This window comes from Betta splendens, chromosome 11, assembly GCF_900634795.4.
Source record: "Betta splendens chromosome 11, fBetSpl5.4, whole genome shotgun sequence".
Classification (NCBI taxonomy): domain Eukaryota; kingdom Metazoa; phylum Chordata; class Actinopteri; order Anabantiformes; family Osphronemidae; genus Betta; species Betta splendens.
The window spans coordinates 13,107,522-13,121,050 of record NC_040891.2 but is presented as its reverse complement, the minus strand read 5'-3'; the positions used below and the strand labels follow the sequence as shown (position 1 = coordinate 13,121,050).

General features: G+C 48.0%; 1 protein-coding gene across 7 annotated transcripts; it reads right to left on the bottom strand.

Moving 5' to 3' along the window:
- Nucleotides 1-268: 268 nt before the first annotated feature.
- On the bottom strand, nt 269-13,520 carry kiaa0319l (KIAA0319-like ortholog). 7 transcript variants are annotated; one of them, XM_055512642.1, is made up of 25 exons: nt 13,361-13,520; nt 11,575-12,168; nt 10,702-10,855; nt 10,450-10,565; nt 8,572-8,840; nt 8,357-8,431; nt 8,039-8,270; nt 7,405-7,503; nt 7,217-7,314; nt 7,043-7,130; nt 6,659-6,751; nt 6,436-6,568; nt 6,255-6,360; nt 6,018-6,140; nt 5,810-5,933; nt 5,090-5,222; nt 4,752-4,900; nt 4,332-4,483; nt 4,081-4,219; nt 3,543-3,702; nt 3,262-3,404; nt 3,028-3,150; nt 2,752-2,842; nt 2,539-2,630; nt 269-2,425 (listed from the first exon to the last, which is right to left on the bottom strand). In XM_055512642.1, exons 4-25 carry the CDS (start codon nt 10,544-10,546, stop codon nt 2,229-2,231), a joined length of 2,916 nt encoding a protein of 971 aa, XP_055368617.1. In that variant the 5' UTR covers nt 10,547-10,565; nt 10,702-10,855; nt 11,575-12,168; nt 13,361-13,520; the 3' UTR covers nt 269-2,228. The 7 variants fall into 7 exon arrangements, with proteins under 7 accessions (XP_055368617.1, XP_029022475.1, XP_029022478.1 ...); XM_029166642.3 differs by having other exon boundaries at nt 10,708-10,855; XM_029166645.3 differs by having other exon boundaries at nt 10,708-10,855; nt 11,575-12,165; nt 13,361-13,512.
- Nucleotides 13,521-13,529: the final 9 nt, after the last annotated feature.

Here is a 13,529-nt window from a genome sequence, read left to right as displayed (position 1 = left end):
TCTTTCCACAGTGCTCAGGCGAAATATTCAAAATATACAAAAACGTGGCCGCCGCATTAAACCAGTGCTCAGTCTGCACAGCTTGTGCGTTTGGCAGAGCGAATAAACAGCGTTGTGCTTGGATCCATCACCTGCGACAACACTGCTTCTATTGTTTGTATGCTGATTTCTTGTATTTTTAAAGTTTTGCAGTGCAGCATTTTTTTGGGACAAAGTGGAAATGGGGAAAACGCGTTATAGTGCAATAATAGACAGTTGAGAGCAGAGACAAATTTAAACATTTTATTTTACAGATTATCCAGTTGCATCAGGTCTGGTCACACAAAGAAATAAGGGGCAATTCTTCACTAATTTAAAACATAGTAAACTAATTCCCTCTTGTACAATAGCTGCTCCCCACTTTCTTTTTCTTCAGTGATCTCAACCAGAGTCAAGGTCAACCCACTTCCTTAAAACCCAAAATGTGACCAACAAATGCTGAACATGTAACAGAAGAAACGCGGAGTTTTCAAAAAAAAAAAAATTCAAAAAAGTTGTCAAAAAAGGTGTAAAAATGATCTTTGAGTGAGTCATCGTCAAGTCTTGGCAGTTATTCCAAAAACAACTTTCACGTGTGGGACTTAAGAAACACGAGGAAAACGTTTCACACACTTGGCACTTTGGTGCACTTGGTTTTAGTTTGCGTTTCATGAGCTGGCAGATACAAGTTGAATAAATAATAAAACACTTGTGCCGTGGGTGCTTTAAATCCAGACTAGTGCAGCAGAACAGACAAAAACATGAGTGACTTAACCTTAAGCAACAAACATTTGCAACACTTCAAATAATGATTTCAGATAGACTGAACTTAAACTCAGACAGTGTCTCAACAAAAACCTTGACGGACAGTGAAGAATTTACACAGTTTACATTCTGCGTGCAACTCACTTCTACAGATGCCCTTGGGTTTTCTCACGTGATATTGTGACCAAAAACAATTGAGTTTCAGAGATTAAGTGAAGGGTGTTCATTCTAATTGTTGAAACTGCAAAAGTCCTACTGTGCCCTACATTCAGGCCTGCAGCCAGTAACAGATCCACTTGGACTCCAGTAGCATTTATAGTGCATCAAACACTTACTTTTCTGTTCAATTCAAACATTCAAGGGAGTGTTTCATGCATAATGAACGCTTCAAGTTTATGACAAGAGTGTCTACACGTTCCATTCTCCAATTCCTCTTCAGTGAAGGACAAAACATGCATGACGCAAATGGATGTCAACCCAAAAGTGCATGAACATCTAATCACAGCCTAATAGTTGTTCATAAATATGCAAACAAAAACTCTCCCACGGAGACCACACTCCCTTTTTGCCATATTCATGCTGTTCCAGCGTTTGCGAACACCAGCAATAATATAGGCGCCTTCAAAATAAAAGCATGTTTTTGTGTGAAGACCTGCTGCCTGCATCACAACTTCTCCCTGGATCATTAACTTAAAAAAAACAAAAACAAACAAACCAAAAATTAAATGAAATGAGAAACACTCCACTGATCTGAGCACACAAGCCAGAAAACTCCACATACACACCCAACACACAAACATGCAGGCGATCATTCGGTGTCAGATCGAACCAGACTCTTCATGCACCTTTGCTCGTTTGGTTGTTTTTTTCCCCCCTCCTCATCCATACAAGACACTAACAAAATCACCAGAGCCGAGTTAAGTGTTGTTTGAACATGGCAGTGTTTGGCAGCATCGGGTGGACCTGAAACGGTGAACACAACGTGTTTGTGTGCGTACATGCATGTCTACGAGAGGCAAGGTGTGAGCGTGACAAGTGGCTGGTTTTCGTGTCATTGGAGTGGATTCTTTTTACGTCTAGCCAGTGTAACGGGTACAGTACATTCTGAGTGTCTCCGTGTTAAATAACAGGTTCGGACCATATTTCATACAAAACATGGCTCACCACTAGTTCTTAGAGAAGTAGTAATCTTTTTTTTTCCTTCCTTATTGGCTCAGCAAAAGAAACAGGGAAATTCCAGTAAAGTTTTTTTTCTCCCCCGCATCTTTCCTCTTCTTCCCCTTCTTAAATCCAAGCATCACAGTCTGTCTTTGTGGATGAGACGCGCGAGGTGTTTGTGTTGAAGAACAACAGAAGACAAAAAGGAAGAGTGAGGAACGGAGATGTGCGACAGCTGGAGGAGGTGTGTGCGCGAGGGCGGCAGCGAACGCCCTCCTCCTCGTTTGCTATAGCAGCTCCTCCCGCTGCTTCTTGGGCCGGGCCGGGCCCTGGCCGTTCCTCAGGGAGCCGTTCTGGGGCCGCAGGAGATGCCCTCGCTCCTGCTCCGTCCACGGAATCCCGCCGTGCCCGTCATCACTGTCCAGGTCAGAGTCCGAGTGCATGAGGGCGGAGGAGGTGGGAGCAGGGCCCGGCTTCACACGGGCTGAAGAAGACATTAGGCAAACGCCATAATGCATCATCCATTACAAAACACTGCTTCACACCTGAGGCGTGGCAGCAAACCTTGTGAAATCTGTGGTGATTAGTGAGTCTTACCAACTCGAGGTGGTTGCAGCTCCAGACTGTCCTGCTCATCTGCTTCTAGTATTTTATATCTGCTCTTGTTTCTGCGCACTTTGCTCTTTCGTCTTCCAATGGAACAACAAAAAAAAAACAAACAAAACAGATAAAGAGGGCTCAAATGCATGTTATTTATCACAATATAGTACGTAAATAGTAGGTTTCTAGTAGGGTTTACATTTTACCCACCTTTTGCAGCAACACACCATTCCCCAGATGAGCGTTGCTACGGAAACCAGAATTGTAAAGGATGCTATAGTCACATAGAGCACACTCCATTCTGAAAGAAAAGCATTTTTAAGCTTTATGAGTGATAGTGTAACAGCAAGATGCAATATTAAGTGTACTTAATTTAAAAAAAGGAATTGGAGTCGTTCGTATACAAGTTGACCAAATATGGCGGCCACATTAAATTAGGGAACAGTCTGATACAATGGACAAATGTATTTATGCGTCTCATCTCACCACAGTTGCTTTCTGCATCTCCAAGCTGAGCTCGAATGAAGTTCTCCATCCAGAACGGGTGGCAGACACATCGTCGTGTGAAGGAGTCACACTCGCCGTGAGAGGAGCAGTTCAGCTGGCAGACTGAGAAACGAGGAGTGATCTCGGTGAGGCAAGTAAGAGATGAAAGCCAGGGCTCAAACGTCTACCACGTTCACAGCCTGTATCTGCTGCAAACTTAACTCAGGTACTCACTGACTGTATCCACCCGTCGAGCTTTGTAGATGAGAAAGTCATTCTTCTGTTTGCGCAGTTTGTTGCGCAGACCAAGTGCAACGCTGTGGCCGGCCAGAGGGGGGCGCCCTGGACCACTGGACACCAGGAAGACCAGCCGTGTGCTGAGGAGGGAGGAACAAAGGACTACAGCAAATAGTAATGGAAATCAAGCCAAATCTTTCTATTGAGGTTTTGCTAGAAGATTATGGGTTGTGATAAAATTAAACCGATGATGATAATAATGATGCAGAATGACTCACCTGTGCTCGTTGAAAGCGCTGATCTCTCGCACTACAATGTCGCTGTCGAGCACGCCGAGGAGGACCCCAACCTGCCGCAGCAGCATGTCACGCTGGCGGTGGGAGACCTGGGAAACGGACACCTCCAACACCAGCTCCACCAGGTCACGTTCCCACACGTCTACCAGGGAGAGACGCGAATGAAAGCATGGAGGAAGGGAGAGCAGGGCCACGGTAGAATCCATGTGACACTGAAGTCTGGGACAGAGGCCAGAGCTGCGAGTGACGGATTAGGTTCTGGCGGCGTCCGTGTCTGTGCACCGTATGTTGCTCGCTGACCTGCTCAGACGTCTGCTGCTCTCGTTATGTGGATCAATATATTTAACACTACTGTGTTTCTAGTGATCGAGGCCACATTTAATTATTTGCACGATAACTATTACACCTATTTTGAAAAAACTAAATGTTCAATTTAGGTTTTATTTGTGTTAAATTACATGACTGCACAGACTGAAAGCCAGGCGGATCCCAGAGACTCATTTTGCCGTGTGCTCTTTACCTGGTTTGACCTCCACTGTGCCGTGGTCAGTGCTGCTCTGTCCTTTACTGTCCGTGACCGTCAAGGTGAAGCTGTATTTGCCCTCCACCAGGTTTCCCAGAAACAGCACTGCCTGATGGTCAGAGTTGTTCAGCACATCCTGTGGGAATTAAAAGCTCATTAAAGGCTATTATACATTAGGTCTTCTAAAACCAAATAACCAAGCTACGTCACAGATAAGAGTAGGTGATGGGTGGAAATGGGAGGCTCACCCCGGCGGCCGGGCTGCTGCCGTCCCTGGTCCACAAGTAGCTGACGCCACCTTTGTCATCGGTGGAGTGAGATCCGTCCAGAGTGGCCGTCCTTAGAGGCAACGAGATGGATGGACTGGACACAACATGTGCCACTGGTGGCTGGTCCACTTCTGGTTGATTAAACACATCACATACATTAAATACAGAAAAACCTTTGTACATGTAAGAAGTAGAGGCTGTATGTCGCTAACACAAGTACTTAATCTTTCGGAAATTTGTGTATTTCAGAAGGAAATGATGTCTAACCTTAAGGCATAAAACCCCAACAAACCAAAGTACTGGGCAACCAAATGCTAACGAAACACAGCCCCACCTTAAAAACACACAGGACGACCCGTGTTTCACGGCATCTATGATTCCAACCCGTCGTTCACCAACCTTCTCGGACGATGACTCGGACCGTGTCCGTGCTCTGCAGCTTCCTCTCGTCGGTTACTGTGAGGGTGAACTCGTACTCGCCGACCTCCAGACCCGTCACTGTGGCTAAAGCGCCGTCCGCATTCTCGATCCTCACGTCAACAGGACCGCTGGAGGAGGAACAGACGGGGAGAAGGGTCATTTACTGCAGCGCTGTAGGTTTGGACTCAATAGACAACCTGCAGAACACACTCGATTGCTTGCATTATGGATGCAGATACCGATGATTCCTTTATGGCTCATTGAGCTACATAATAAAAGCCTTTGTCATAAATCCTGGGGGATAAGTTTGCCCCGACCTGCTTTGCCTCCAGTGGTAGGTGTCGATCTTCTGGTCGTCGCTGCTCTTGCTGCCGTCCAGCGTGGTGTGATCAACAGGTAGAGTCAGCTCCTTCTCCGGTCCTGCGTCTGCTACTGGTGGCTTATTGTTTTCTGCAGAACATTAGATTATTTAATGTCAATAACCAGACCTGTCAAATTATTCAATTAAGGTCAAACCGTGCTATTCAAAAGGGCAGCACTGTAGATTTAAAAAACTTGGGGTTACAGCGTTCCCATGCGTGACAGTCTGACCCTGCAGCTGGAAGTCTGCACTGCAAACAATGCTAGAAGATCCCTCGTGTGTTTGCGGTTAAATGTCACTGGGTGGTTATTAGGTGACAAAACCTTTGTAAAGGATCAGTAAATACAGGTTTCCAGCCGTTAAAGCTCTGACACGAGCTTCACAAAGCACAAAGGTTGAAGGCCGTGTTATATTCTGCCACTCAGCGTGCACTGTACACTTTAGCAATGTAACGCAAACAGACGCAGAGACACAAAAGGCAAACAAGACACGACACCCGATATCAAGGACAGAGCAAGTAGACTGGAAGTGTCAGGATGGGACGTTTAAGTGTTTAATCAGACGTCCTCTTGTGTCACTCATATCTCAGTAGTGTTTAATCAGCTGCTCACGGACACAACAGTCAGACAGTACTGACAACAGTACAAGATGCTTCTCAGATTGAGCGGCATCTGACCTGGCTGCACGAAGACGGTGACCTGGGCGGTGTCCTGCTGTCCAGCCGAATCCATCACAGTCAGCTGGAAGGTGTAGTCGCCCTCCTGCATCGCCGACAGCTGCAGAATCGGCGTCCGGACGCCCTGCGATGCAAAAACATAATAAATGACAGTGTTCCAGGGGAAAATAAGCAGACCCCCCCCACCGGAGTTTAAAAAGGCTCACACCTGCATCTCCACCACCTTGTCTTGGCTCACTGGGCTGAGGGACCACTCATAGGACAGCGAGTCATGGTCATCAGTGCTCTGGTTGCCGTACAGAGTGATGGAGTTCCGTGGCAGCTGGATGACCTGGATTATGCAACACAAGAACCAGCTGTTGGGAAGTTTAAGTAATCCACCACATCACGTGATTTAATGCCGACGTGGCTGAGAGAAACGTTAAAAGCAGGAGACTCTCTGGACCTGGTTGGGGCCGGCGTTGGCCACAGGGCGATAGTCCTTGGCTTTGTAGACTGTGAGGGTGGCCTGTGTCGAGTTTGTGGCTCCGTCGGAGTCGGTCACTGTCAAACTGAGACACAACAGTCAATGAACACACTAACATTTCATTACTGAGCCTCATTAAGTAACCAAGATGCACCTGTACCTGAACGTGTAGTTCCCAGGAACCAGGTTGTTGAGAGTGAGGACGTCGATGTCAGCAGAGACCTTCTCCTCCCGCAGGGGACCTTTGACCTCCTCCCAGTGATACGACACCACCTTGTCATCGTCGGTGCTGTCTGAAGCACAGGAGCGAGGGCTTAGTGGGGCAGAGGCAGTTAAATGCCGTAGCATTTAGCAGTATTTGGGAAGGTCCGTTCGAGACTCACGGCTGCCGTCGATCACCGTAGAGCTGGTTGGCAGGGAGATCTCCTGGAACTTTGGGGAAACCACGGCAACGGGAGGCTTGTTTACCCGCGGCTCTGTCAGGTGGAAAACAGGGAGTGAGCGCGCACAGCGACAGTGTGAACGTGTTACGTGTGACGCCTTGGCTGAAGACTCTGTTACAACTGTGAGTGGGAGGAAACCCGGCGCGTCTCCCAACATGACAGCGGAGTTGATTTAGTCAACATGAGGCAGGCGGGAAGACAGGAAATACGAGGCCATCAAATATTAGCGTCTCGTCACGTTAGTTATTATTACACATCTCATTGTTCATGAATAGAAGGCTTTCAACAGTTACACCCTGCAAACAGCTTGATGCTCGGCTTTACCTGGTTTGACTGTGACATTGACGAAACCTTCTCCGTGGGCGCCCTCCCCCTCCACGGTCACTCCGAACTCATACAGGCCCACGGTCAGCTGAGGGAGCGAGAGGAGGAGCACGTGAGCATTTTCATGAACTACTCAGGTCTCCAGAAGGAAAAATGAACCTTGTTGATCTGTACCTTGCTGAGTTTAAGCGTCTTGGTGTGTTTTCCCTCCATCTCCCCGCTGTAATCTTTAGGGTGAGTTATCAGACGCCAGTCAAATGCATAGTTTGTGTCTGTAAACGAGCAACATTTCATGAATAGGCAGATTTTGCTAAAATGCTTTACCTGGCAACCACATCTGGATTCGTTCATTCGTTTTATACCTGGCGGGGGAGTTGGGATCACATAGGCATTCAGCTCCACCTCGCTGCGTGGAAGCGTGACCTCCACCCTCTCGCCTGCCGACACCACCAGCTCCCGCACTGCAGTGGACACAACACAGAACCAGGGGTTACTCCAGCACCACCGCACGGCACCGAGAGGCCGGAGCCGTGCAGCGACGCGGCACCGGGCCTCGGGGCCGACTAGGCGGTGGAAGCACGTTCAGTCCCAGGAGCATTCCTTCGGATTCTTTTGTTGACATATTGGTGATTGAAAATGCCGTCCTGCTGGGCGGAGAAACTCCTAATTCCAGTTCTTCCCGTTCGCGGGCTTTGACATGTCTCAGCACATTCCGCGCTCACAGAACAAAAGCTCTCATCTGGGCAGAATACCATTAGATCAGCCTGCTAGAAAATTTGTACGTTTTGTTGAACAAAAGGTCAGAGCGAAAACATAAAAGAAGCACATTTAGAATGTTGGTAAAGAAAAGGCCTGCAAAATCCACGTGAAGCTCCCTCCAAGGCTGCTCCATTATATATTAGCTATCATTAATAGATGAAGACATGGGGAAGGAGCTGGAAATGGCTGTTGGGGAACGTGACCCCAACCAGCACCTGCACACATCTGCCGTCTTACCCGCCTGCGCCGGCGTCGTGGCGGCTGCGGTCGCAGTGGTTGCCGTGGGCGACGTGGCATCGTCACCGGGAGGCGGCGCCGCGGCGCTGCCGTTGCCCAGCGTCGCGTTGTGCTGCAGCGCGGCCGGGGCCGTGACCGGAGCGGCGGTGGCTGCGTGGCTCGCGTTCCTCACGGGGGTTCGAAGCGGGATGCTGACCGGTGCGGTTGGGGCCGTTTCGAGTTTAGGAAGCGCCTGGAGGAACAGAAGCATCTGGTGAGCAATGGAATATAAGACAAAAAGAATGAAGGCGAATGCAAACTACTATTCTTGGCTGTTACCGTGCTGCTAAGGTTTCCTTCCTGGGCTCGGGGGTGTCGACCTGCATGACGAGGGTTCCTTCGTGTGACAGGAACCTTAAAGTAGAGGAACCGGAAACAAAGAATTTTAGACACATCTTTAAATATCAAAGTTATTTTGAATCTCATACAGCCTGAATTAACCGCATGAATAACACAACTGATCCTTTAATTAAAATGAGCTCTGCCAGCCTCACCTTGGAGAGCAGCTGGAGGAGGCCAAGGGACTCCTGGTGAGGCTGGGGGAGCGAGCAGATGGGGCACCCGCTCCCACGGGAGCAGCTGAGCAGCACGCAGCGCCCGCCGATGCTCCACACGGCGCTGCAGCCGGGCTTCAGGCAGCAGGACTCCCAGCACGTGGCCCCCGCTCGCCCGTCCGCCAGGGGACGCCACCCCAGGCCGACCACGCTGCTCCAGTGGATCCCCAGGACGCCGCCGGTCACACGGCAGACGCCCGCCGACACACCTGGAACCATGAAATATGGTGTAAGACGATAGCGCTTGGCGTCAGTGCCAAAGCCCCACCCTCTGAGCAGAGACGTATCAGACTCGTATCAGCAGCGGAGCGAGCTGCTGCTGCTGCTGCTCTCTGCCAGCGCTCCTCTCCAGCAGCTCCGCTCTGGGGGACGATGCATGAAACAACAGCACGGAGTGCAGTCACACTGTAAAACAGCCACGATGCAGGTTGTAGATCAGCAGTGCTTGAATAATAACGAAACTAAAGAACGGCTGAGGAAACACAGAAGGTGACACAGTAAAAGGAAATGCTCTGTCTTTCAGTCTGCAAAATGCAAGAACAGGGTGATAATCATAAACCAATGTTAGGATTAGATCAATGATTGACAAAAGCATCGTTTGTTCTGCTGGCAAACAGCTGCATTTGCTGATTAAACAAACCCGGGTTCCTCCACGTTACTGGCGTCTATACTTTAGTCCTGCGTGATCTTGAGCGGCCCTTTGAGCGGTTACTGTAATCTGATTTCATGCTGCTCGTGCTGGAGTAGCTTTTCAAACAGGAAACTGCCAAGAGCTTAGCAAGTCAAATACAGCGACCGCGTCTTTTTGCACCATGTCTAAAACTGACCTGCTACCGGTAAATCATCATCATTGACAAATGTAGACTATGAAGTGATGAAAAAGGATGAGAAATAACCAAGGTCAGCACAAAAAACACGGGAAAAAAACATTACGCCTTTAACATTCGAGCTTCACTCTCTCTGAACCTACAGCAATACGATGGTTTAGGTTATTAGCAGTGACGTTAAACATGGGCGTATGATGCATGAAGGAGTTCCAGACTGAAGCTGACAACAATGAGGAGATGCTGGATGACACACAGCATTGTTTCCTGTGAATCATGTTCAGATAATGTGAGTGTGGGGGATGGTGGATTAGGCCATTAACAAAAACTACTCTGACACTAAAACCCAACTATTATAATATCACTACAGAACCTTGGACCCTTGGGTTCTGGAAACAACTGAAACTATATTCTGGGATAAATATTTTAGGACAAGCTTGAAAGAGAAATAAAATAAATAAAACTAAATACAGTTCATTGTACCATTAACTGGTGTATCTGTGTCAAAGTTGGTCTAATCACAGCAACCGTGGAGCCCAGTCTGACTTTATGGGATGTGAGCGAGACTCAGGTCTGACGCACAAAAGCAGCACAGTTTGTTTGAAAAAGGACCCTTTGGCCTGGTTAGTCATCCCGCCCCTTGTCCACTCTCTGTTCCCCACAACACAACCACAACGTGTCCACACAGAGCCCTTATTGTCCCGTCTCACACTGGAACGCGCTGCGTACGGAGGCAGCAGAGAGGCGACACACAAACACAGCAGGGGCGGCGGCAGACCTCCGTCCACCTGCTTCAAACTGCACCAGATCGGGCTGCTGCTGTTTGCTGTCTAAGTAATATATTAAAATTCCAACAAGGATAAAGATCCGCCTTGAGCAATCAAAGGTGGGAATCTACTGTGCATGTGAAGGCTGGCGAGAGCAGATCGGAGTTTCCTTATCAACTGTCTGTCAACAAAAATGGCCCTGCAGGCTGTCGACTGGTGTAATTCACCTCTGGGAGGATTCAGGAGCCAGATGAAGGTCAGCGGGAGGAGGAGGAGGAGGTGAGGAGACCTCCAGGTGAGCAGCTGGATGAACGCGTAGGACATTCTCCACAAGGATATGGGCCTGAGGAGAGAAAGCGAGAGTTGCAGCCACTATCCAGCTGATTCCCTCCTGACCTCTACCCTGCTCAAAACAATGACGGTCAATGCAGATAATGTGCTCGGTGCACGTTTTGACAGGAAAATATGACGAGGCAGACCTTTACCTGCAGCCAGGGAGAAGAACAAATGAGTAGGAGTGGTTAGGTCGGCAGCAACGTGCTGCGAGGGGACGGGTCAAGACGGGTCAGCGCCAGCAGATCCAACATGGCCGCCTCCGGGGCCTCCGCAGTGTGGAGCTGATCAAACACCGTGCTAGAGAAGGGAAGACACTTAGTAAGTGATACTCAGACTTGTGATAGTTCCACTATGTAGTTCCACTACTACTTCCACTGTGATAGTTCCACTATCACAAGCCAATGAGGTTTAACCGCCGTGTCTCATGTGAGCGTTACGTGACCACGATAAACGCTACATCAACAGTATGTATGTTTGAGGAAACGGTCCAAACAGTAAGAGGTTCATGTGTTTTCATTTTTGGACCGGGGGGTTCATTGTTCCCCCCATTGGTGTCTGTGACTCAATAAAAGCGATACAGCAATTTGCACTCGACAGGGATATAAGACACAGATCCAAGCTATCCAGATCCCCGGCCTGCAACCCATTTACCAGCACATTAAGTTTTTAAGATAATAAATCATAAAAGGAATAATTAACTTGCCTGTTTTAGACCCAGCTTCTGCACTGGTGAGAATGGTTAACGAGAACGTGACGCACAGCTAACGTTAACCTTTTCCCTCCTCAGCCGGGTCACTATGATAGATGACGACTGATGACGGAGTCTAGCTTCTAGTCACACGAGGGTTGAGAAACCGGTCAGCTGCTCTCTTTCCCACACTCACTCTGTGTCAATACGCTAGGACGTTGTTGTACTGTATGTGGAGGCACTGGCCAGTGTTAACACATGCTGATCAGTACTAGTCTGATACTGTATTAGATGATATCCCAGCTCCATATGCACGGCTCGAACCAACCTGCAAGGTCGTCCTCTGTCTGTGAATAAGCATCCCTGCAGCCACGTCTCTGCTTTTGTAAACAGCTCAGACAGACTCAAATCCACAAACTGTTGTTTGTCCTTGAGCACTTGTTTTTTCTCCCACAGGTAGATACCGCAAACAGAAAAAAAATACTCCAGGGAAAAATAATCCAGCCAGAAAAGTGAGGGCCTCAGTCACGTCTTTTCCTCCTTCACAGCAGTTTTTCCCCTTTTTACCGCTGCAGAAAATGCCCGGAGGCTGCTGGTAATTCGGAGTGTGTGCAGCGGCAGCAGTCAGGTGCACTCTGTTACCTGGGCTGATGACAGCTCTGCCATTACAGACTTTCAATGGCTACTTTTCCCTTGAGAAGATTCTGCAGAACAATGAACCCCCCGATCCAAAAAGCCCTTAAACTTGGGGAGGACCCGTTCTCCCCCTCCTCTCCGTCTCTGCCGGGTTCTTCCTCCTTCACTCGCTCTCATTTGCAGCAGTCAATAGCGCACTTGTCAAAGCTGCATTGCTTTAGGCAGACAGCTTGGTGGAGCTTTCTCTATTGTGACACCAAGTCCCACGCACAGTTTCTTCTGGCTGCTACAGAGAAGGAAATAATACACTTAGTAATAATGAACCTGACATTGAACTGGGACAACTGGATAAACAGCAGCAATTTGTCTGATGATATAATTTAGATTTCAATAATGCGTTTAAACTGGCATACTGTAGGAATGGGAAATTAAAAAAAAGGATGAAAAACGAAGGCCTTTAAACATAATGCAGGGTTCAACTGACAAATGAGTGGAACATCTCAACATGATTACTTTCAAATAGTAAACATAAGGTCAGTGCATATAAAGATAAAGTCTTTTTCAAAACATTAATTACCTTATGTTTACAATGTAGTTTCTTTTAACATATTGTTTTTACAGCATCTGCTTAGTGTTTGTTTGGCTGCAGGTCAGTAAAGATTTAACTGCCTTCAAAAACCAATTGATTAGTGAATCAATATTATACAGTCTAAGGGTCATTGTTAGGACACCTGAATGCCCAAGATGGGGAGGTATTCCAAGATATTGAACTGACCATATAGACATAAATGACTAATTGATAAGAGGAAGAATAAATACTAACAATAAAACAATAAGTGTCAGCTAAACTTCAAAAATCATTGGATCAAAAAATGCAAATAGAGACACAAGTGACTGCATGAATAAAATGTATGAGGGAGGAAAAACAGCTTGTGCCTTTATGGGCTGTGATGATGCAAATAAAACTGATTAAAACAGTATTGAGTATAAATGTAAATTAAGACAGGCAGTGCTTCCAGCACAGGGATTAACTGAGTGTAAATAAGGTGATTACTCAACTGCACTGCGATGATATCTGAGAGACATTTCAGTCAAAATGGTGGGTTCCTGCATTATGTATATTGGAAAGAAACTGTGGTGTTTTACTCCAAACAGGATGTTTTTCGCGGTCAGTAATTAAATACAGGCCGATATCGGCTACCTGCGCGCTCTACTGCATTACCTCTAATGTACAATGAGTGACGGCTCCGTCAATGCTGCACTTTGTGTGTAGTCGCCCGGTTTGGAGGAAGAACAGCGGGCAGCACTAAGCAGAGGGTCGAGGCAGGACATGCGCTACTTCACCTGTTTAATCCCGGATCACCCCGTATAAGGCACCTTGAGGCTAACAGCTGCTCGCATCGCTCCTTCTCTACGCTACGCACATGCACGATTCACCTGTCGCCGCACGCAACCCAGACGAGTGCGCAGGGACTCACGCGGGCAGACGCGGCTCCGTCTCGGGTTCGGCGGTTCGGCCGTGAAGCTGCGTCGTAGCACTCGCCGTCCGCCGCGTAGGAATCTGGGTCAGTGTTCCTCTCGCTCGTCCAGCTGATGCGCCCGTGTGACAGTCGTCAAGGCGGACACGGCGTTAAATACCGACACCGG